General features: G+C 50.3%; 2 protein-coding genes across 6 annotated transcripts in view; both read right to left on the bottom strand.

The window, feature by feature from the left end:
* Positions 1 to 1,653: 1,653 nt before the first annotated feature.
* LOC119154218 (CMP-N-acetylneuraminate-beta-galactosamide-alpha-2,3-sialyltransferase 2-like) lies at positions 1,654 to 16,572 on the bottom strand. Of its 3 annotated transcripts, none has more exons than XM_037401493.1 (10): positions 16,106 to 16,572; positions 14,824 to 15,007; positions 13,742 to 13,855; positions 11,911 to 12,039; positions 11,490 to 11,756; positions 11,010 to 11,200; positions 10,524 to 10,703; positions 10,033 to 10,078; positions 9,724 to 9,843; positions 1,654 to 2,191 (listed from the first exon to the last, which is right to left on the bottom strand). In XM_037401493.1, the coding sequence occupies exons 5-10, from the start codon at positions 11,742 to 11,744 to the stop codon at positions 2,183 to 2,185; spliced, it is 801 nt and encodes a 266-aa protein (XP_037257390.1). In that variant the 5' UTR covers positions 11,745 to 11,756; positions 11,911 to 12,039; positions 13,742 to 13,855; positions 14,824 to 15,007; positions 16,106 to 16,572; the 3' UTR covers positions 1,654 to 2,182. The 3 variants fall into 3 exon arrangements, with proteins under 3 accessions (XP_037257390.1, XP_037257388.1, XP_037257389.1); XM_037401491.1 differs by lacking the exon at positions 1,654 to 2,191 and adding an exon at positions 9,058 to 9,614; XM_037401492.1 differs by lacking the exons at positions 1,654 to 2,191; positions 14,824 to 15,007; positions 16,106 to 16,572 and adding an exon at positions 9,058 to 9,614 and having other exon boundaries at positions 13,742 to 14,794.
* Positions 16,573 to 16,700: 128 nt separating this feature from the next.
* LOC119154216 (fer-1-like protein 4) overlaps positions 16,701 to 23,388 on the bottom strand; it is a 41,499-nt gene continuing 34,811 nt past the window's right edge. For 2 of the 3 annotated variants that reach the window (XM_037401485.1, XM_037401486.1), the window contains 6 exons: positions 22,715 to 22,800; positions 20,955 to 21,200; positions 20,580 to 20,821; positions 18,432 to 18,721; positions 17,619 to 17,719; positions 16,701 to 17,099 (listed from right to left, as the gene is read on the bottom strand). In XM_037401485.1, the coding sequence (XP_037257382.1) occupies positions 16,919 to 17,099; positions 17,619 to 17,719; positions 18,432 to 18,721; positions 20,580 to 20,821; positions 20,955 to 21,200; positions 22,715 to 22,800 (1,146 nt within the window). In that variant the 3' untranslated portion in view covers positions 16,701 to 16,918. The remainder of the gene's footprint in view (positions 17,100 to 17,618; positions 17,720 to 18,431; positions 18,722 to 20,579; positions 20,822 to 20,954; positions 21,201 to 22,714; positions 22,801 to 23,388) is intronic. The other variant, XM_037401487.1, reaches the window with a different exon arrangement.

Genomic DNA, 23,388 nt, shown 5'->3' with positions numbered 1-23,388 from the left:
CCCTGCCAGCTGACCCTCTCAGTTACTTTCTCCTTCCTTTTCTGTGATACCTTTTTGTATTTCCTACAGCAGCAGTTAGTTCCCTCCCAGTAGACTTAATTCCGCCTTCTTCCCATTTTCATGTCCACTAAAATACTCTGCATAGAACAGTTGTTATCAACATCAGTATGTGATTATGGCTTTCCACATGACTGCCTGTGAGGAAGAGGGGAAATGCATCTCTCTTTTAGGACAGTATTTGCTGGTATTGTCAGCCATGAAAATGAATTGCTTATTGTCTATCTTACTCAAACAAAAATTTGAAAATCCAACCGCTGGTATGACTGCTTTATTTATGTAGATTCAGGCCTTTTCATGAAAGATTACTGTCTCCTGCAGGTAGCTGGAAATTTCCACCTTGCACCGGCAAAAAGTTTCCAACAGTCTCATGTAGATGGTGAAGTATTTTCTTTTCCTGCTTATTGTGACCTTTAGCTTCCAAGTGTTTCAGACCATTTCCTTTGAACATCTTTGCATTGCTATCTGTGGTAACAGCAGCACTGCTTCAGGGGGGAGGACATTGGTGAAATTTTGTTAGAGATGTTTAGAACTATCAGGAATGAATAGAAAAGTGTTTTTGGAAGGTGCTGCCACATGGGTGTGGGAGAACCTGGAGGAGAATGTATCTGGGCAGTCTCTCAGCCTCACTTGTTCTACAAAACTTTACTGCCCTGCTGTAAAACAACCTCAGGTACAGGGTTCGGTCAAGGACCTGAATATCAGTATCTCTGGAAAGGATATTTTGTAGAAAAGCTCTTGAGAATTTCAAGGCAATTCAGAACTTTCAGAGTAAAATTTCAGTTGTGAAGGACTTCAACTTCCTCAAGTATATATAAATACACAGTGGCCGGAATGACAGTGGTAGTTTACAGAATCATAGAATGGTTTTGTGTTGGAAGGAACCTTTAAAGGTCCCCTAGTCCAGCCCCCCTGCAGGAAGCAGGGGCATCTTCAACTAGATCAGGTTGCCTACAGCCCTGTCCAACCTGACCTTGAATGTTCCCTGGCACGGGGCATCTGCCACCTCTCTGTGCAACCTCTCCCAGTTTCACCACCCTCATAATAAAAAATTTCTTCTCTCTATCTAGTCTCTATCTACCTCTTTCAGTTTAAAACCACTAAGCCTTCTCCTATTGCTACAGGCCGCACTAAAACGTTTGTCCCCATCTTTCTTATAAGCCCCCTTTAAGTACTGAAAGGCCACAATAAGGTTTCCCCAGAGCCTCTTCTCCGGGCTGAACAACCCCAATTCTCTCAGCCTGTCTTAGGAGAGGTGCTCCAGCCTTCTGATCGTTTTTGTGGCTCTCCTCTGGACCTGCTTTGCCAAGGACTCCGGAGCTGGATGCAGTACTCCAAGTGGGTCTCATGAGATCAGAGGGACAGAATCACTTCCCTCGACCTGCTGGTCATGCTTCGTTGGATGCAGCCCAGGATATGGTCAGCTTTCTGACCTGCGAGCACAGGTTGCTGGCTCGTGTCCATTTTTTGACCCACCGGTACCCCCAAGTCCCTCTCTGCAGGCCTGCCGTTACTCCCTTCATGGCGGATGCGCAGTAGCGTAACTGGCAACCTAAGGGCAGCGCATGCGCAGAGCCAGCCTGACGCTGGCGCGTAGGGGGCTCGAGCCTCGCATGCGCAGAAGCGGCCCGGCGCAGAGGCGTGCAGCTTCGAGGCCCGCAAGGGCAGAACCGTGGCGTTGCCGAGCGACGGGGAATTGAAACCGTGGAGGGGCGCAGGCGCTCCGCAACCCCGAGGTCTTCAGGTGGGGGCTTGACGCTAGGGCTTTGCAGCAGCGAGCACCCCCACGGCGCGTTTGGCCCGGGGCTGCAGCGGCGCTGCCGTTTCGTACTCCCGTGCCGAGCGCCCGCTGGCAACGTGCTAGGTGGACGGCAGCGGCGCCTCCTTACGGGGAGGCAGCAGCGGGCACCGCGGCACCACCCCGCAGGCAGCGCGAGATCGCGATACCGTTAACGGCCGCCACGGCCGACTTTCGGGGCGCCACCGGGCATGCGAGGCACCGGGGCTGCAGTACCGATTTTCGGCCGCCTGGCGGCAACAGCAGCGCTCCACCAATCGGGCGGCTCCAGTACCGATGCTGGAGATACTGTATTCTGTTTGCCTCCAGGAATGATGTACTCTGTCGTCATGAGACCTGAAATGGATTGCATTTGCCATCAAATATGCTTTCTAGCAAGACCATCTAGCTTTTTTAACTTTTCTTAAAGATGTCTCTGACTGTGCTGATGCTGTATGCCAGACCTCTGAAAATGTACCGAATCCCACACACTTTCCTTCCACCTGTTCTGGGCACTTGGGCTGTGCTTACCGTACCATGGAGCATTGCAGTTGCTCCAGATTGCTGCTCTCGTGAAAAATGCAAGTTGATGTATCAGCAAAAAAAGTGTTTGGAGTCTTAATTGATTGTTAAATCTGGTTATGTTTTTCACTTCCCCTGTTTGTCTTTTGAAACAAAGTCTATCCACTGTGTGTTTTGGTAAAGCATTTAGAAGAATTAAATTATTTAAACTAACCCTGGTACTGAATTGGAAATAATAATTAAAAAAACATACCTAGATTGTGGCATAATATGTAGATACAATAATCATGGTGGGGTGGTTTTTTTCTTTTTAATGATCTATACAAGTGAGTAAAAGTGCTTGGTACATGAAATTATATTAGGAGTCATTTTAAGATAATGAGGAAAAATAAAATATTGTGGAGGCAATACTGATGACGTGCGGAATTAGACTCTATAACTCGAAAGTTATAAAGTAGGTATGTTTATTGCGCGCAGATGCACGGGGGATCGCTCCTCCACAAGCGTGCATACCCGAAGTGACGAACCATCTCACATTTATACAATGAACAAATGAATATTCAATTAACGCCTATACATATTCGTTACCTAAACCCCGCTTCGTATGTTAATTAGCTTATCAGTCCGTTTCCTGGAATGTGGTGGTCTTGCAGGTTTGTAGGTGATTCATGTTCTTGTGACCATCCGATCTTCTTCAGGTGATTCATGTCCTTGTGACCACCCGATCTTCTTCAGGTGATTGTGACCACCCAATCTTTTCCAGCAAGGAGACTTAGCACTCCCTCCCTCTAGATAGCATTTGAATGTCTCTCATCTTTTCTTATTCTCTTTTAAATAGCCCCTTTGTTAGAGGAAGAAGGGTAGGCGTCTCCCCGTCTCCCCTTTGTTAGAGGAAGAGGGGCAGGTGTCTCCTCAAAACTGTGGTTGTCACCGCACCCATGACTAGTCACCATACCCACATTCCTTAAGCAGACACATACAATCACAATCCATGTCCATTATCCCCATTTCACATTATTTCTCCATATCAATCCCCCCTTTTCTATTAAATTAAGTAAATTCTTTTACTTAAGCAGCCTTCCCGAATGATATAAAGCATCATACATAAGTGTTACTCTTTTAAACATTCTCCAAACCCACAAATATAACATAATGGTTAGTATTAAGGAAATTCCTAAACTGATCAATAAGATCACAATGGGGTGTACCAGAGTGTTAAGAATTCCTGTTGCAGAGGGTGACCAGCCAAAGAGAGTATCCCACCAATTATGGTTTCCATCCTGTTCTACCTTTTTTTAAAACTTTCTTGATCCCCTCTACATCATGATGGATCATAAGAAGAGTTTCATGTCCCTTTTCTTTGATTTCTTCCAGTATACGTTGTAAATCTGCATGTTTTAATAGTTCTTTTATACTGCTTATATTTAGTCCTATGGGGGTAGGAATTATTATCTGTGATAGGGTAAAATTGGATTTTAAGAATTGATGAGACACTACTGGGGCTGAGTAACTAAAATCGCATCCTGTGATAGTAGTAAAATTACAGATACAATAATTTGAATACTGTGCAGTCTCTTTTACCTCCCCATCTATGGTTATTGTGTTACACTTAGTTCTCAAACACGCACATCCCTTCCCTGCATATATAATTACTGTTTTCAAGTTTGCATTTGGTCGGGCCTCAAAATGACATATTTTCTGATCTGTATCTAAACAAGTATCCTGAGCCATTATAGTATTGCTTTCACAGAGGAAGCCCTGCTGTTCTCGCATAATACAAGATTCTAAATCTACTGTTTGCCACTTGTCGCCTATCTTTCTGGCCCATGTTCTATGTTCAAAAGGATATAGGAGCACCCCATTATGGTTAATTCCAAGGGCTACAATGGGGTGTATGGTAATTATTACTGCATTATGTATGGTTAATACAAAAGCTGTGATGGTGTGTGTGTTGGGGTCGTAGGTAAAGTTCACCATATTCCACCATGACTGGAGTTTTCTTTCTACCTCCGTAGCATTGTCATAAAATTTGCCACCCACATTGTTCCCATTTGTCCGAGTAAATTTGAGTTTCAGTTCTTTTTTATCTGGGGTTACTTTCCAAGAAGTTGCAGGGGCTTTCTTAATCCGGGTATGGTGAATCCAAGAATTCTGTCCCTCAACCTTGATTGCAGTGTAGGTGGTGAGTAGGACTTGAAAAGGTCCGGTCCACTGTGGTTCCAGGGTTTTATCTGCAAAACACTTAACGTATACATAGTCTCCTGGTTGTATATTGTGAGCAGGTCCATCCAGACCCCTACTGCGTGTTCCCATCACATGCTTCTCAATTCTTATTAATTGTTTGTTTAGTGCCACCATATAGGAAGTCATTGTTTCTTCACCAATCTGTGAAGACATCCCCTTTTGTACCCCATAGGGTCGTCCATATAAAATTTTGAATGGGCTAAGCCCCTCTTTTGCTCTCGGTCTAGTTCGAATTCGTGTAAGGGCTAATGGCAAAGACTGGGGCCAAGTTAGATTTGTTTCTTGGCCTAACTTGACAATCTGTTGTTTGATTAGATGATTCATCTTTTCCACCTGGCCACTCGATTGTGGTCGGTATGAGGTATGTAATTGCCAATCTATTCCTAGATGGTGGCTGATCTGTTGCACTATTCCGGACACAAAATGTGGTCCTCTATCCGAGGACATTACCGCTGGGACTCCAAACCTAGGTATTATCTCTTGGAGTAGTATTTTGGTCACTTCCCGGGCTTAAGCAGTTCTGCATGGGAAGGCTTCTGGCCAACCTGAAAAGGTATCCATTAGTACCAATATCGATACCCCCCTTTTCTAGGAAGTTCCGAGAAATCGATCTGCCAATGTTGCCCTGCATAATTCCCTCTGCTAATGTTCCCTAGTTTTATTTTATTTGCTGTATTGGGATTATTGCGTAAACACATTTCACATTGCTGAGTCACCTGTTTTATTACAGTATACAAGTTTCGCCCTTTCAATTTCTGATTTAGACTTTTATATAAAGTATCAGCTCCCCAATGAGTCTTATTAATAATAGGGCTGTGGTCCATATTAAATTGGATGGTACCACTATACAACCATCCCTTAAATAAATCCACTTACTTAATTTTATTTTATAATTCATGTCCTGAATTACCTTTAAGTTTTCTTTAGAATAGTTTGGCTCTTGATCTGTACTTACAGTTTGGATTTTATCATCTGGTATTAAGGATAATTCCTCCTTTCCTACCTCCTCTGTTACTCGTCTGGCCTCATGGTCGGCCAGGCGGTTTCCAATTTCCAAATCAGTGCCTCAGAGTGGGCCATGCCTCACATCAAGGTCTGGCATGGCATTTGTTCCCACCGCTCAACGCCTGCTGGGTTGCAGCCAACAGCGGAGCTCAAGATTCTTCTTGGTGGCAAACACAGAGGCCAACCCAGTCTTGCCCTTGACTATGGTAGGAAGCACCTGACCAACCTTATTCCTTGTACTTCATTGTCAATGCAGTTCCATCTGCACATCCCATAACAAGTCACTGTCATGGCAAAACACACAGATTTACATTAGTAGAACTACTACAGAGTGTATTTTATTTCAGTTTTTCTGCCAATATCCCCACAGCCTTGCTGACCAAGGGATATTGTTTTTATCTGAACTGGGCAAGCCTCCCCCTTATCATTTTACTGTAACAGGTAAAGCATTTTTCACCTTTCCTGGAATTTATTTTCAGATACACCTGGTTAAAAATTTCTTTTACTTCAGGGAGGTCCTCTTTTCTGTTGAATTAAAGATAAGCTCAATATTTCAATTACTTGATCATATTTAACTTTTAATTTCATTTCCCCTTCTTTAAACGTCTAGATGTTCTAATAAATCTCATCCCAACAAAGATTTTAGTGAATTTGGCATTCTTATTTGTTTTTTTAGTTTGTACTTTAAAGGTTTCAGGATGTTCTCCTGGTGGCCAGCAGCTCCCACAACTGTAACAATTTTTTTTACTGAAGTTTAACAAGTAAGTTGGTTTTGTATTCACTAAAATTCCACCTCATACCCATTCCCTGCCCTAGAAGGGCCGTTACCGGTCCTGTTGTACTGCAAATGCTGCAGCAATTGGGGTGACATTGTCAGGTCCTTCTGCTCAATTGTCAGCAAGAGCAACCCCTCCTCCTCACCAGCAGAAGGGTTCGGGGCAGGAGATGCTGTTCCTGCTCTGCAGGTTACACAAGCCTGCCTCTGCAGCAGCACTTCTGTTTTAACTCTTTCTTACCCTGAATGCAAATCTGCTACTTGTTGCTTTAAGTCTGTTGTTATTACGTATCATGCCGTTGCAGGCAAACAGAAAACATCCTGCCATGCATTCCAGCATGATTCAGTCGCACCTTCGAGGGGGTACAGGGGTTTGTACAAACTCACCCCAATACTTCAACACTTTCACAGGGTCTTTGATTCTTCACACACACACACATGCCTCAGGTTTTACATACATCAGTACAAGTTTTTATATCTTACAACGTGTTTCATTCTGGTTGCTCCACAGAAGGAACCGCAACCTGAGCTTTTTAACACAAAAATTTCAACAAGAACATCCTTTTCTAGAGCCACAATCAAAGATCAGGTGATGTTAATCCCACACTCTTTCTAGTGCTAGTACCATAGGATCCCGAGGGGGTACTAATCCACAGGCCTTTTGCCACTCAGGTTTGTCCTGGAGGACGAAGAACATGTCTGCATACGATACTTCGTCCCATTTTCCTTCTCTTCTCAGACACAACATTAATTGCAGGAGAGTGTTATAATCTAACGTTCCTCCCTCCTGAGGCCATTTCGCATCGCTCTCCAATTTATACAAAGGCCACCACTGATTACAATATTTAACCAATTTCCTTCTATTTTCGGTACCACCCTGTCCTACAATATCACTCCAATGTTTTAATATACAACCCAAAGGCGATTTTTCACAGGGCTTACTCCTTCCATTTCCCATTTTGCAATTTTAATTACTTTGTTTTTCTCCGGCCGCCTTAGCCACCTAAGGTTGGAAACGCGGATAGAGCTTTTTACTCGTTTTGCACTCAAACGCCTGTCTCAAGCACTCTTGCACTCACACTTAGTCAAAATAATTAAGCTATACACGGAAAATCAAAATGCGCATCTCAATCACACCATTCACACTCTCCGGGCAGCCCGCAGTCACACAAGCAGTATGTTATACGGTACCGTGCACTTATGTACAAACTCTTAGGAACACTAACAGTTCACAAAGTATGCATTTCAATGAACAATTGCCAATAAACAAACAACAAACAAAACCCAATTTTTCCTGGTCTTAAGCAGAGTGTTAAGTTTTCCGCTATTTGCCACAAATTACCAGAATGTTAATATTTTTCAACATACATTTCATAACTCCGAGTTTTGAACATATAACAAGACAACACATAGAACAAACAAGACACAGAGCGCTATTTCAGTTGTTACATTCCAGGAATTCCCCAATTCTTAAGACAACCTAAAGGAAGTTTTTAGCTTCCTCTTTTTCCTACGCAAAAGTTTCCCTTTTACTTTTGCTGTGAGGTCCCTCTTGTTCCTGTGAGATTCCGCCTTATTCCGTCCCGCCCCCCGCTTTCCGTCACGAGGCCTCCGGGCTTTTAGGAATGGCAGTAACCTCGGGTTTGCTCGATCTGCCCTCAAGATCGCTAGCGGCCACCCCTTGGTCAGCAAACCCCCTCCCAAGGTACCTTTCCTCCTGGGGACTACGCTGCGCGCCGGACGTCTCCGTGCGTCTCACCAGCCGCCCCGTTACTAAACATACCGTTTTATCCGTGGATCCAGGGGTTTCTTTTCTGCTCCCGGGTGAACAGCTGAGAAGAGGAGGCTCCTCCGAGGAAATCTCCCGGGGCGCGCCTAGGAGCGTCCGCTCCGCAGCTGGTCCCTCAGCCGAGCAGAAATCCTCCTGCCTGGCTCGCCAAACTGACGTGCGGAATTAGACTCTATAACTCGAAAGTTATAAAGTAGGTATGTTTATTGCGCGCAGATGCACGGGGGATCGCTCCTCCACAAGCGTGCATACCCGAAGTGACGAACCATCTCACATTTATACAATGAACAAATGAATATTCAATTAACGCCTATACATATTCGTTACCTAAACCCCGCTTCGTATGTTAATTAGCTTATCAGTCCGTTTCCTGGAATGTGGTGGTCTTGCAGGTTTGTAGGTGATTCATGTTCTTGTGACCATCCGATCTTCTTCAGGTGATTCATGTCCTTGTGACCACCCGATCTTCTTCAGGTGATTGTGACCACCCAATCTTTTCCAGCAAGGAGACTTAGCACTCCCTCCCTCTAGATAGCATTTGAATGTCTCTCATCTTTTCTTATTCTCTTTTAAATAGCCCCTTTGTTAGAGGAAGAAGGGTAGGCGTCTCCCCGTCTCCCCTTTGTTAGAGGAAGAGGGGCAGGTGTCTCCTCAAAACTGTGGTTGTCACCGCACCCATGACTAGTCACCATACCCACATTCCTTAAGCAGACACATACAATCACAATCCATGTCCATTATCCCCATTTCACATTATTTCTCCATATCACTGAGGCAAAACTCATCACTCTTAAATCTTGGCTCTGGATTTTCTGTGGTATTGACTCTAAACTTGGTCCAAGCAGTTGGTCCAACGCTGCCCAGTGAGTGTGACGCACAGAATCAGAAAATGCAGAAAGAAAGCTATTCTGTAAGTAATACATGCTGCAGGGACACATACAGCAGCAGCTCATGGGCTCCATACCCAGCTCCAGCCCCACCCCCACCCCTTTGTCTCTCCCAACCAGTGTGGGCAGAGCCACGCCCACCCTGTGTCCCACCAAATGCAGCATTCCTGGTGCTTTGGGACCATGTCACCCGGCAACCACAGCGCCCAGCTGGTGGGGACCAGCACAAGAAGCACTGAGACCCTGGGTGGGGTTCCAGGGTGTGTGAGCCCAGGAGTGTGGCAGTGCTGGCGGGGGAGAAGCAAGCTAAAGAGCCAAGGCAGCTGCTGGCAGCGCAGAGGGCTGTTAGTTCTTGCACTAACGACCTGGCTTCAGTTTTTTAGAACTGCATCATTTGTAGAATAAAATCCTGCCTTCCACTGCCAGTGTCTCAATGAGGCTGAACTCAACATCAGCGTCATGGACCCTTGTCCTGCGAAAGGCTCCGGACCAGCGGTTTTTCTCCCAGTAGTGATGCCAGTTCCCTTCACTGTCTGCTCCAAAGCCAAATACAGAGACCTGCACACACAGCAGAAAGAGCCATCGGTGCACAGGTGCTCAGTCGCCCTGAGGGCACACAGACAGAGGTGGTACGGCAGCAGCACCTGGTCATGCTGTCCACATTTACCTGCTGGCAAGCATGCAAGGCAAAGAGCAGGGCAGTGAAGCCAGTGGAGGGATACCGTCCATGGTGCTGTGTCCAGTTGTCGTGGATGTACTTGAGGAAAGCTGGGCTTAGGATCAGCACCTGAGTGGGGAGCGGAGAAGCCAGCAGTTGCTCACTGTGCTGGGAATGGGATGGCCAGCCTCCACCACCAGCACTGCCATCAGCCTTCCTGCTTGCCAGTTCTGCCCCTATCCCACTGGAAAACAAGCCTGGTCTCTGCCCAGAGGAGCCCTGCCTGTCCAGGAGGAGTGGAACCCACTGAACCCTTACCTTGTTTCTGTCAGCTTTGATGAACCGTTTCACTCTCACGTATGTGCTGCAAAAGCCAGAGGATAGCAGTGAGGGTGTGGCACCCCTGCTGCCGGGGCCTCTCCTTCAGAGGCAGCTGGTTTGCAGAGGGTGCTGCTAGCCCCATGGCACCCTGGCCCCATGGCACCCCAGCCCCTTGGGCTGGCCCAGCAGTATTCCCTGGCCTGGCTCTGGGAAGGGTCACATCAAGGCCATGGCCCCACAGTGGGGACAGCCATTCCACCCATAGGAGTTATGGGACTGCAGGATGTCTGAGCCCTGTGGGGACAGGGCAGTGCCTGCTTCCCCAAACGGTCGTGCGGAGAGATGCCAGAACCCTCATCCAGGGGCCCTTTATCCCACCAGGACCATGAGGCCAGGGCCCTAGTGAGGCACCAAGGCCCCCAGAACCACCCCGCACTGTCCCCAGGGTCTCTAGCACAAGAGATGCTGTTGCCCCAAAGCTGACGCACTGCGTGAGCTCTCCAGTGGAGAAGGCACTGGCCACCCACTGCAGGTCCAGTGGCTTGAAGGGGACAAGGACGAGGTGGACACCAGGCCGGAGGTTCACTGCGCTCTCTGGGTACATGAAGTGATGGGTTGTTCTTGTGCCAACATCCAGCTCAAAGCCAGCAATCTTCGCTCTGTTCATCCTAGGGGACAGCAGGAAGGCACACCCCAAAATGAAGCTGCAATGCCACGCCAGTCCCAAGCTGCTGGTCCCACCAGGCAGGGACACCAGCTCACTGTAGCCAGCAACAAAGAGGGAACATGGGCTACCCAGGGCTAACGTGTGCCCCAGGGTGGGGGGGCTCCAGGGAGCAGGGGCAGCAGTTCCTCTCCTCCACCATCACAGGGCTTGTGTTTGTGGATGGGGGGGGGGGGGAAGTGATGGGTGACAGGGGCACGTCAGGGCCCTGGGGAGACAGGGAGGGGCAAACCCCTTCTGGGGCACCCACCTCAGCACCCAGTCGTGCCCATCGATCTGCAGGCCATGGCCAGACCCCTTCAGCCGCCCCGAGTTCCCCACCACTGCACAAGTCCTGCAGCGAGACGGGTCCCACAGGGCACTGGTTGGGACCCGGAAGACAGTGAAGAGCTGCTGAATTATGGCCTGGACTTGGACACTATTTGGGTGACCCTGCAGCGTCTGGGGGAGCAAGGACAGCAACAGGCAGCATTAGTCCCCCGGCAGTACCCCCAGAGGGAGACAGAACCCCAGTCGAACCAGAAGAGCCCTGGGAAAGCCACAGAAAGACCCAATAAGATAACAGGAAAAGGTTGCGGGAGAGCCCAGAGAGGTGGAAGCAGTGGTGAGCTGGGGTCCCTGCATCCCCTTCATCCCCCAGATTAAGACAGGCCTCTGTCTCCCTGCCCCACCGCAAACAGATTTGGTGACACTGAGAAGAGCCCTGAGCTGCCACTCATGACCCACTCACCAGCCACCACTGAACCACGTCAGAGGAGAGCTCATGGGCTGTGCCCTTCAGCAGAGGCCCCATGGCCATGTCATAGTGGGTGTTGAACCATGCAGAGCCATTGGCAACAGCAGTGCAGCAGGTAGCGGGGGTGTCGAGGAGCAGCGGAGGCCCAGGGAAGGGGCTGAGGCCATCCGTGGGGGCTCGGAAACATTGCCACAGGACCAGCAGCAGGCACAGGATGAGCACCACCTGCATGCACCTCTGGCCCAGCATTGCTCATGCCACCTGCAGTGAGATGTCAGAGGGAACAGTGGTAGTGGCACCACAGAACCCCTTCCCACCCATGCTCCCACCTCCTGGGACGCCCCTTGGCTGCTCACCAACCCTGCAGGGACCTGACATCGCCTGGTACATGTTTCCTTTTCAACCCATTCAATACCTTTATTGCTGTGCTCTGCTTCTGACACTGTTACAGTTACTCAGGTCCAGGCAGGGCTGGCTGGCAGTATTCACTGGAGGAGGAGCTGCTCTCTGCTGCTGCAACACCTTCAGGGTCTGCAACACGGTCCTGTGAACAAGTGGCAAAGCACTGTCACCCTGGCCACAAGCCAAACTCCAGCTACCTTCCAGAGTGGCAGATGCCTGCACGTGAAGCAGCCCCGCTGCTGATAGCATGCCCCGCCGCTTTCTCCCCACACATGCTGGCACTGCAGAGTGGCCACTGGGCAGAGGAGCCCCTCAGCCTGTTTGCTGCCACCGAGCCCACAGAGACATCTTGCAGCCAGTGAAGCCAGCCCTCCCCAGCGGCCCCGGGGTTTTGCATCTTCAAGGGCACTGAATCATTGCCAGGACGAAGGAGCAGGAGGTACTAACTGCTGTCCATATGCATGAACCTTTCTTAAATACCCATATTTAAGTGACATTTCTGTTCTCCATCTAAAAGCACTCAAGTAAACCCAAAATCAGAAGGAAAAGGGTTTTCTTATCCTCAGGAAGTTCACAAAGTACTCAGCCTCTTAGGACCTGGCTCCCATGGGGCCAAGGTGAGAGTGAAGAGCAAGGATGCAGGGACATCCTCCATTCATTCCAGGGTCAGAAGCAACTGCGGGAGGTTTGGGATGGGGTCCCCTGTGTACTAGGAAAGATGGAGGGAAAACTGCTCCTGTCCTCACAGGAGCACCCTGTGCTTCCACCAGTTCCCTGGGTGCTGATGGGGGGCACCAGCTTAGCTTCTCTACATTGACCATTTTCTGCAGCTCCTGCAGCACAGAAATACCTGCTTGCTGTGGTGTCCAACCAGTTGCACTCAAATCTGACTTGCAGGACATGCACCTGACAGCAAAACTGCTGCTCCTGGGGGTCCAAGCAACAAGCAGAGATGGGAGATGGGAGGTGGGGTTCGGACAATCCCAGGTGGCTGCAGCAGGTCACACTCCCCTGCAAGCCTGTCCTTCAAAAAGCAACTGAACCATCACCCCTTCTTGAAGGGAAGCACAAGCAAGCCACCACCAGCACTCCGGAAACACAGATGTGGGTGTTCCCAAGCAGGAAGCAGCCATAGTATGCTGTTTTTTTGCACCACAGGCTCAGGGAGATCCCAGAGGCCCCTGATGCTCTCCCTGCTGGTGGCTGAGAATCCCTGTAAATCCAGCAAAATGCTGTCCTGCAGCAGCCATGAGCATTTGCTACGATGGAGGCAAACAGTGTCCATCTGACATGCCAGTTGGGCCAGGAGCCAGCAGTCCCCCAGCAGGCTGGTTCAGGCACTTGTGGAGCCTTGGGAGTTATTAAGCTGCAGCCCATGGAGAGGTATGAGCTGGCTGGTGGCTGCATGGCTGGTGCCTGCAGCTCCATTAAGCCCAGAGCCGGGGGACCGAGGCAGCGCAGTGAATACCTTTTTGCAGTTGCCAGTCACTGGGGTGGGCAAGGCTTTGAACAGGCAGAGTAGAGCAGCCCCATCTCCCTGCCTGTGCACACACACATCCCCTGCTTTTGGGTGGGACCTCTCCACCTGTACCCGCACCCCCATGCAGCTGAAACAACACCCCAGCCCTGCACCCAGAGATGCCCTCACCTTGAGGTCCCCCAGCCCAGCACTATCAACCGCACGACACTGTGTCACAGCCATACAGCCACTGCATCAGGCTGCATTCAGTGGCCACAGACGTGTCCCTGCCCCCACTTAGCCCCAAGAGACACTGCCAGGAACTCCCCAGTCCCATAGCCAAGAAAGAGGCCCTGATGGTGTCACTACCCCGTGGTCCCCTCACCTCCTCAAAGTGCTGCTGAGCACGGCCAGGTGAAGGTCTGCTCCCAGGCTCGGTGGCCTCACCAGTGCTCATTGCAAGTTGCAACGGGCCACCACAGGAAGAGGAAGTGTTGCACTGTGATGTGGGGGAGAACACAGCCTTGCAGCAAGTGGCATGGTGAGGTCAGGGCTGCCATCCTTCCCTCCAATGGTGCCCACCAGCCTGGCATCCCAGCACACCCCTCCCATCCATGGCAGCACCATGGTGGCCACCAGTCCTGCTGGAGCCGAATGCCCTGGACATATTCCTAGGGCCGAATCCAGAAATTCATCATTAAAATGTTCCTCTGAGAGTGGGAGAAGTTGCCTCGAGTGGAACTGCCCTCCTGCCCCTGCAGGTCCTGGTAGATGGCTCTACTTCTGCTGACACTGACACCAGCAACACAACCCATCAGCCCTGTCCTGCCCTACCCAGCCCCACAGGCAGCTGCCTGCCCCATCTCCGAGCACCCACCCCTCAAGGCAACTTCTGCAAGCTGTGGGCAGTGCTGGTCAGAAAGCAAAGGCATTTGACCAAGTAAGTTTTGCATCGGACGCTGCACTCAGCAGCCGGCTCTCACCCCAGCTCTATGAATTTTTGGATCCACTTATGCATTTGGCCTCCGAACATCCCACATCAGCATATCCCACAGCTTGACTCTGGACAAGTGAGGAAGCCATCCTGCCACCCACAAAAATGTCCTTTTATTTTTTTGTTCTGCTTTTAGTTTGATGCTTGTCTGGTCAAAGGGTTCTGTCCTCTCTCTGCCACGTGCTGTGAGCCTGGTATGACATACAGCCTTCCCACACAAACCTCTCCCCCTTTGCTCTTCTCCCCACCAACTACTGCCTCTCACCTGACCCCCACGACTCATCATCAGCCTTTGCCAAATCTTTGCTTTGACTGTTTAGCGAATGCCTGAAGATGCTCACACCACTCTCCACTCACTGTGACAAATGATACAGTGATGCTTGAACAAAGGTGCAGATCCTGCAGGACCACAACGTGGATGGCCCACTCAACCCCACAGGCTGCACCCTCGTCGCCCCCCCACCCCTGCTTACCTCCTCCAAGCTGTTAGCACTGGCCTTGCAGCAGCCCACGTGGCTGGTGAAGGCAGAGGTTGTGGGGCAAGCTTAGGTCCTCCTGCACCTGCAGCACGAAGTTGTACACCAAGATGAGGGCCACCATGGTGCTGTAGCAAGGTGGCACCAGGAAGGGGAACTGCTGGAAGGAGCCATGGTCATGCTGGGGGTGGGAAGGGGGCTGGGGTCACATTGCTGCCAGCAGCAAGGGCAGGAAGGAGCCCCTCACCTTGCACATACACACACACAAACACATTGAGAGACAGACACCCCCTCAGTGTGCACACTGACACACCCAGGCACACAGCACAGCATGGCTACAAATCCTGCAATTATAAGCTGAAATATTTTAAGGAAGCCTGAGGCAGACACACTTTGAGACGCAGGGAGCCCCAGCCTGGTGGTGCAGTGGAAAGTGTGGCTAAGCACGGCTGTGAGAGCCAAGGATGTGCTCTGGGCATGCTGGGGTGTGCTGAGTTATCTGGCACAGACCAGTCACCTCTGAGGTACACCAGATGGGATGTGCTGGGCACTGTTTGTGAAGGCAACATCCCACTGGACAGTCCCTGCAGAGAATCTGGGGGTGACCCAGCACTGTCGCACCCCAGGGCCCTGCTCTAGCCCCATGCAAGTGCTCCATGACCTGAGCCCTTTGCCGTCTGTTTCATTCCCCCTGTAGCCCAAGGGTGCCCCTGAGGGGGAGAGAGGGCATCCCCTTTACCATTCTGGGGGCCCCCACACAGAACCTAACTATGGCCCCCCTGGGGGAGTACCATGTCTGCCCCATGCTCACATCTGGCTTCAAGTCCAGCAAGAGTCCTCACCTGCTCCTTACCTGCCTACATGGCTCTGTCCAGCTAGTTTTCTCCCCAAAACTGGCTCTATTCCTACCCCATTCAATAGACAATCAGGCAGCCATCTTGACTATAAACCCCATTGTCATTTTATTTCTTTGGAAATGCAGTGCTCCCTCTAAGCACCACCTCCTGCACCAGGAATGAGACCCCTCAGAATCTGTGGTCAAATCTGTGCTGTCAAAATTTAGGATGAAGCACCAGTACTAGAGATCAGGCCATGTCAGGGCTTGTCTGTGCAGAAGATGGGAACCCCAGGGCACCAGAGACATGCTGAGAACAAGTTTCATTTAATGTACATCAGCCCAACACCACAAAATAGATTCATGCTGATGACGCCATGCCAATGCCCCAGCGCTGTGCTATCTGGGAGGGAGGGTGAAGGGGCATCAGCGAGGAGTACTTACAGCAGGCTGGCCCCTGGCTCCAGAAAGCAGCTACAAAACACAAGCAGCACAGGAGAGAACAGCCAAGGAGCTTTTCTATTCCTGTGGAAATGAAAGCCAAGATGAAGTCTGAAGCAAGCCTGAATCCAACCCAGCACACGCAGGAAAAGCTGTTCAGCAACTTGTAAAGAGTGACAACTAGGAAGCCCATGTCTCAGGGTGTGCTACCACATCCAGAGCCAACTTCAACTCAAAGAGCTTTTCCTGTGCTTTTGGCAAGGCAGGAAGCTCATGGCTACCTTGGCTCGGCCATCCTTCTCCCAGGGGAGCCCCATTCAAAGGTATTCCAGGTCCTACCTCCACCAGGAGCTTCCACCATACCTGGCTTCCCCCTGTACAATGTGTTTTGAGGTCTTCAGGCAAAGGCCTGGGAAGTTCCAAGTGTTGTCTAGCTGGGGCATGGATGCCTTGATGTCCCCATCTCTGCCAGAACCACTCTCAATGGCAAGAACTGGTTTCAGCTGCCAGGTCTGTTGGGACGGAGTCAGCAGACCCCATTTTCCCCACCCTCCCATGGCAGTCCCACAATGAAGAAATTTTTTCCCAAAGCTGTGACTGTCCTTCAAGGAGGTTGCCTTATTTAATAGGTCGATTACTTGATTTATTAGCATTTCATGGGTACTTAGCATGAAACATGACTCCCCAAACACTTCTGCAAGTCTCTCATGCTGAAGGTTGCCTCTACACCTGTAGGATTTCCTTAAACTTTGTGGTCCAGTCTCAATTCCTGAAATAATCACCCCCGCCTTTGAGTAGTCCTGTGCTGGAGAGCATTTATCCATTGATGATCTTCTCACTGATGTATCCAGGCATGGTGTAGACCAAAAGAACCAGGAAGATAGTCAGAACAGCGACAATAAATAGCACAATGATGTATTTCTTGTACCGCTTCCAGATAAAGAACACAAAGGTCTTCATGGGATTCACAAACCAGTTGAAAGAAGTTTTTGGCCGGCTGGAACAGGAAAGGAAGAACAGACAAGCACAGGCTCAATCCACAGAGCAGCACACTGGCCCCTCTGTGCTGGTGCCCTGCCACCCTCATGGGTCCGCAGCTCTTCCTGCCACTTCCAGGCAAGATCAGCCTAGGGGCTGCAATAACTACAGTGCCTGTTGCAAGTGCTGGAAACAGGACCTGAGCCTCAAGACGGCCCTGCAGAGCTGTTCTGCACCCATGTGGCCAATGCATTGCGTTCATGTGGTTGAACCAGAGCTGCCCTTTTTGAACAAGCAATGTTACAGCATAGCTGCCTTCAGCACCGAGATCAGCCCTGGCCCAGCTGCTGCAGCCACAAGTCTGCCAGACCTACTGAAGCTCTGGGAAGCCCTGGCAGCCCCAGTCCCATAGATTCCCACCACCAAGGGCCTCACTGATTGCTCTCAGCTTCCTGACAAGCAGAAGCTGCTCCCTGTCCCCATGCAAACAGCTGCTGAAAACACAGTACTGCCCATCCAATGTAACACACATACTCACTTGGGCTTTTCCAGGGGTTCAGGCTCTTTTCGTCCCAAACCAACAGGACTTTTCTCAGCCTCCTCCACAGTCAGCAGCTGGAACTCTGCTTCCACCTTACCCTGGAGGGGAAACATGTCTGAGCCACAGCTGCACATGTTGCTTCGCAGACCAGTGTGTTAACCACACACCCTGCCAAGACTGGGTATTTTTCTCCCAGTTCCACTTACAGATGCTCAGAGCAATTAACTTTTCTCTCCAGGCATTAGCTACAGTCTCACTCACTTCACAGGCAGCAGAAATTGGACTGGCCAGAAACTGTTTTGCAACCAAGGCACTGTACTGTAATGCACCCCCCCGCATATGGATTTCTTGGCAGTCTCCCAGTCTGGCACTGAGCAAAAAACTTACCCCTGGGGACAAACAGTGGTCCACTAGCAAGGTCAGCAGCAGCCAGTCTGCCCTGGAACAGTTGGCACCTGCCCATCTGAGGTAGGCAGAGACCCTTGGACAAGCTTTTGTTGCTGTCCTGTCTGGCTGATGGGGAGCCATGTGCTTTTTGCTTTGCTCCTCTAACTGAGCACTGCTCTATAGGAAGCTCAGAGGAAGGCATGAAGTTGAACACCCCCGCACGCCACTGCAGCTGACACTTGTCGGTAGATGAAGTGCTAGATTTGCAGAAGGGACAAGTCTGCAGGACCTTGCACTAAGTCCTGGCCAGCTAGCTGGGTCATTGCTGCATCTGTAGGTTATGTACATGCCAGACAGGTTCTCACGTTAAGGCAGAGGCAGAACACTGGCTCTCTGCCCACCTGTGCCAGCACCCTGCCTTACCGTCAGGAGGTACTTGTTGCCACTGGAGTCTGTGAACTCCACGTCCTCTGGTTTGACTGAGCGGCTCCCCTTTTTCTTCTTCTTCTTCTTCTTCTTCTGCTTGTCCTCCCTTTCCTCTCTCTCTTCATCCTCTGGATCTTTGAGCTTGATGAAGGGCCACCAGCCCCTCATGCGCTTGTTTCGGAAGATGGAGAAGCGAGGTATTGCATACTCCTTGGCCATCTTGATGGTGCAATGCTCTGAGCTCTTGGCTGCTCGCACCATGTCATGCAGCTTCAGCTCGATGGAGCCTGCAGGCACAGTGAAGAGGACAGCTCATGGCAAGATCCTGAGGTCAGCCCCATACACCATTTGACTTTCTGTCTCAGCCAATAGGTCCCAGCTGCTGCAATGATCTAACAGAGTCCTGCACATTTACAGGTGGAGAACCTGAAGCTCAGCATAAGAAAAGACTAGCCCAAGAGTTAGAGACAAGAAGCACAAGCCACAGACCTCGTCTCATCTCTGATGTTGCCAGTTTGGTTTGTGTGTGGGTACAGTGAGTTATTTTCATGCCTTTACCGTGTCCCACCCTTCTTTCCTCACATGCCCAAGCTCCTCTTCCCAACTCATTCCCATAAATGTCAATTAAAAACTGTAAAATCTGGGGAACTCTTTTAAAGGTTTCAAGTCTCTCTTACACCTGAAACAGCGTTGATTTATTTCCCTGCTTGGCCTTACGCCCCTGTCCTCCTTGGAAGGAGCTCCTGTCCCACTTTGGCACTGAGCCCTTGCAACACATCAGTCTTGCCATGTACTGGTCTGTGTTGGCAAAAGCATAGCCAGCAACCAAGGGGTGTGGGTGTTCTCCTCTGCTCAGCTCTGGTGAGGATGTATCTGCATAGTGTCCAATTTGGGGCCCTCAACACAAGAAAGGTGTCAGCTAACTACAGAGAGTCCATTGGCTGAGATGGTTGAGGCTAGAGTATGTTCCATAGCAGGTCGGGTTGAGACCCATGCATGTTCAGCCCAGAGAAGAGAGGTCAAGGGAGAGATCTTACTGCATCTCCCACAGCCTAAAGGAAGCTATCAAGTAGATGGAGCTAGACTCTTCTCAGAAGTGGATGATGAAGGCATGCAAAGCAACAGACATAAGCTGCTGCAAGTTAAAAAACCTGAGAATTATGAGAATGGTGCAGCCAGAAAAAGGGGCCCAAAAGGGTGCTGGAACCTCCATCCTTGGAGATACTAAAAAATCACTCAGACAAGGCCCTGAGGAACCTGACCTACATTGCATCTAGCCCTACTTGGAGCAGGAAGTTGCAAAAAGACTGCAGAAGCCCCTTCTTGCCTAGAGGTTCATGGGATTGTACATGCCAGGAATCGCTGGGATTGCTGTCTAATGCTTTCTTCAGTGCCTGAGTAGCAAGGCTGAACTAATCACCATTGGCAGTGCCTCATGGAGGTAAAGCCCTTTAAATACACCACAGAATGTTGATGAATAAAGAGAATTTTATCCTGCCCAACAGACAGCAGGGAAAAGGGGCTGCTTTTTAATGGGGAGGCCAAAGTTTGGAGAAGGGAGGGACAACGGAACAGAGTTGTTCAGTACAAACTCAGGGATGGCAGAAGCAGGAGAGAAGCAGTACCATTTGTGCTAGCATAGTGTGGGTAGAATCACCACCAGCCCAGCTTTGTCACCAGGCCCTGCTGCATGCCCAGCTCGACAGGGGAGCTCAGGTGCAAATGGTCTCACAAAAGTTGCCAGTCCCTGTGCCCACAAGGTAAACACCTGAGGAAAGCTGCTCTTAGGCCAAGTCTTTGAGATCTGCAGGTCTAACTGAGATCAGGGAAAATGAGCATGTTTACCAGAAAGGTTGTGAGGAAGCAGAACCTGGAAGTCCTGCAGTGTGTCAGGCCCTGAAAAAGGACACCAAGGCCCTGGCACAAGTATGCAAACTCAATGTGTCTGTGTAGGAGAGGTACGCATCTCCAGGCTCTGCCTATATCTCCCATGTGAAAAACCAGGCCAGGTGACTGCTGAGCTAAAGACTTTGATCTGATGCTCCTGGTAAACTGTTCTCAGAGAGCTGGGCCCTGGAGGAAATGCTGTACTCCTCTAGCAAGGTGAGGGACAGGTCACCCCACTTCAGGCAGGTCACACCATACCTAGAAAGTCATTAGCTGAAATTCTGTCGTAATCCCAGACCTGGAGGACCAGAACAGCCGGTTCCCGAAACTCTGACTCCTCCATGGAGAAGACAGAGTCTTTCTTCTTGTAGGTGATCTCCTTCTCAGTTGGGAGATAGTTGAAGCGGAAGATGAACCTCCAGTTGAAATTGCCCTCCCCGGTCAAGGAGTTAAAGTGAACATCTGTCTCCTGCTTGTTGTGGTCAAGACCCTTTATCCAGCTGCAGGAAAAACTCAGTTATCTCCTACCCCTGTCGGCCAGCCCCAAAGGCACAGCAGAAGGCAGGAGGGGCTGAATGCCATGGGGTAGCAGGAAAGGAAGAGTCAAAGAGCCAAACCAGACCAACAACTGACCAACATCTTTGGGGGTACAGCAGTCCATGCAGGGGACTGGAGTGGGGCACCTCATGCTGAGGCAGGGAAGAGAAGAGGTTCAGAGAAGGTATTGAGGGTGTGGGGCAGGACAGCCAGGCTCTGGCCTCCCTCTGGCTCCCATCAGACCTTTTCACGTAGATGTCACTGGAAGGCTCTCCTGTCACTGGGTTGACATCATCGAGGATCACATCGTCTGTGTTCCAGATAATGACACGCAGCTCATAGCTGTGGGAAGGACACAGGGGTGAGTAGGACACATGCTCTTGCCCCCAGTGCCTGGGAGGACAGGTCAAGCCCATAGTGGTAGAGCAGCAGGACTTGAACCCTCCTAGCACTGTGGTCTCCTGCCAGGGCTCCTTTGGCCAAGCACAGCCCAGCACTCTCACTGCCATGCACAAAGCCCTCTTTGAGGGGCTACAACCCTACAAGGCAGACAACCTGTGGTGGGTTGACCTTGGCTGGATGCCAGATGCCCACCAAGCCGCTCTATCACTCCCCTCCTCAGCAGAAGGAGGAAGTGATAAGAGAACTTGTGGGTCAAGATAAAGGCAATTTAATGAAGCAATACCAAAAGTTGCACACACGGAAGCAAAGGAAAACAAGAAATAATTCTCTGCTTCCCATCAGCACGCAATGTTTGGCCACTTCCTGGGAAGCTTTAGTACGCATAGCAGTTGCTCCAGAAGACCAACACCATAAATAACAAATGCCCCCCCTTCCTCTGCTTTTACATCCGAGCAGAGGTCATATGGTATGGAATAGCCCCTTGGTCACTTTGGGTCAGTTGTCCTGGCTATGTCCCCTCCCAGGACCTTGCCCGCCCCCAGCCTGCTGGGGTCAGGGGGGAAGGTTGGAGAGACAGCCCTCATGCCGTGCAAGCCCTCCTTGGCAGCAGTCAAAGCACTGGTGTGTTATCAGCACCTTCCTAGTTTCCAATACAAGCACAGCACTGTGAGGACTGCTATGGGGCTCAGCCAGACCCAATACACAACCCACAGTCACAACAGGCAGCTTTTGCAAAGCAGATCCCTGGTATGTGGGAAACCCACACAGCACCACTTAGCCATAGGAGCACAGAAAGGCTTAGGCAGGAAGGGACGTCTGCAGTCTCTGCTCCAACCTCTTGCTCTAACTTCATAGTAGCTCAGATTGCTCAGGGCCTTGTCTGCCTGAATTTCAAGTTTTTCCAATGGTGGATATCCCAACACCTCTCTGGGTCACTCTGTTCCTATCCCAGGTAGCTTCATACTCATTGAAAAATTTTTTTCCTTGCATCCAGCTGGAATCTCCCTTGCTGCAATTTGTGCCCATTATCTCTTGTCCTTCCACGTGCACTGCTGAGAAGAATCTGGACTCTCCCTCTCAACAGCCCCATAAGATCACTGAAAACAGCAGATATCCTCCTTCAGTTTCACTTCTGCAGGCACCCAGAGGACATCTGCCCACCAGCCAAAATAAAGCTAGATGAGTAGCTCTGAGCCGGGTTTCTATCACCTTCATGTCCAGCCTTAAAAGAGATTAACCCTGCCCTCCACATACACTTGCGTAGCTGAAGCACTTACACCCCACCAAAGAGACCATCCCATGGCCAGAGCTGAAGCAGACAGGAGGGCTGCAGCCAGGCTAGCACAGACCATCAGCCTGTGCAGGGCTCTGTGGCATATCCCCACAGGCATGGCAAGGGACAGTGACCCTCCATGCAGGCTCACCAGCCCCAGCCCCGCTCCTATGGGTGCTACCTGACAGGCAGTCGTGGCTTGATGTTGACAGGCGGCGGTGCGGGGACATCATTTGGAAACATGTCAATCCACATGTGCAAGGAGCCCTATTGAAGTAAGACAGCAGAGAGACTTCAGAGGAGACCACCCTCCAGCTCTTCAAGGAACAAGGGCTTGGTCCTGCAAGGGAAGCTCTCAACAAAAAAACACCGCTTGTCTCTCTCCACCCCCAGCACTTCAAAGTGACATGTGACTGCATTTTAGACAGGGCAAAAATTAAAACTATCAGAAATTGCTTATTTCCCTCCCCACTCTGCTCCCAAGAAAAAACATTTCAGCTCAACTAAATCAGTTTCAAACAGAAGCCAACATGTTCCTCACTCTTAACAAGCATACGATGATGCAATGCTTCAGCATAATCAAGAATACTAAGAAGTGATGAGTCTTACTCTCCCCTCCCCATGTGCATTTCCAGTGCCGAACAAAGCCAGAGTGACTGCGGAGCTCTGCTTTGTTACAGACCTCTGGTATCTGAGGGAACAGGAGATGGTCAAGTGCAGGACACTGAAATGGTCAAGTTCAGATTGCTGCACTGCATAAAATGGAGGATGAATGTTTCTCCTCCAGCCAACAGGGAGAACGGGGCTCTTGCAGGGGTGCAAAAGCAGCCGTGACAGGGGACAAAGCAGAGGAAG

Source organism: Falco rusticolus, chromosome 10 (assembly GCF_015220075.1).
Source record: "Falco rusticolus isolate bFalRus1 chromosome 10, bFalRus1.pri, whole genome shotgun sequence".
In the NCBI taxonomy this organism is placed as follows: Eukaryota; Metazoa; Chordata; class Aves; order Falconiformes; family Falconidae; genus Falco; species Falco rusticolus.
This window is presented reverse-complemented; position numbering and strand designations above follow the sequence as displayed.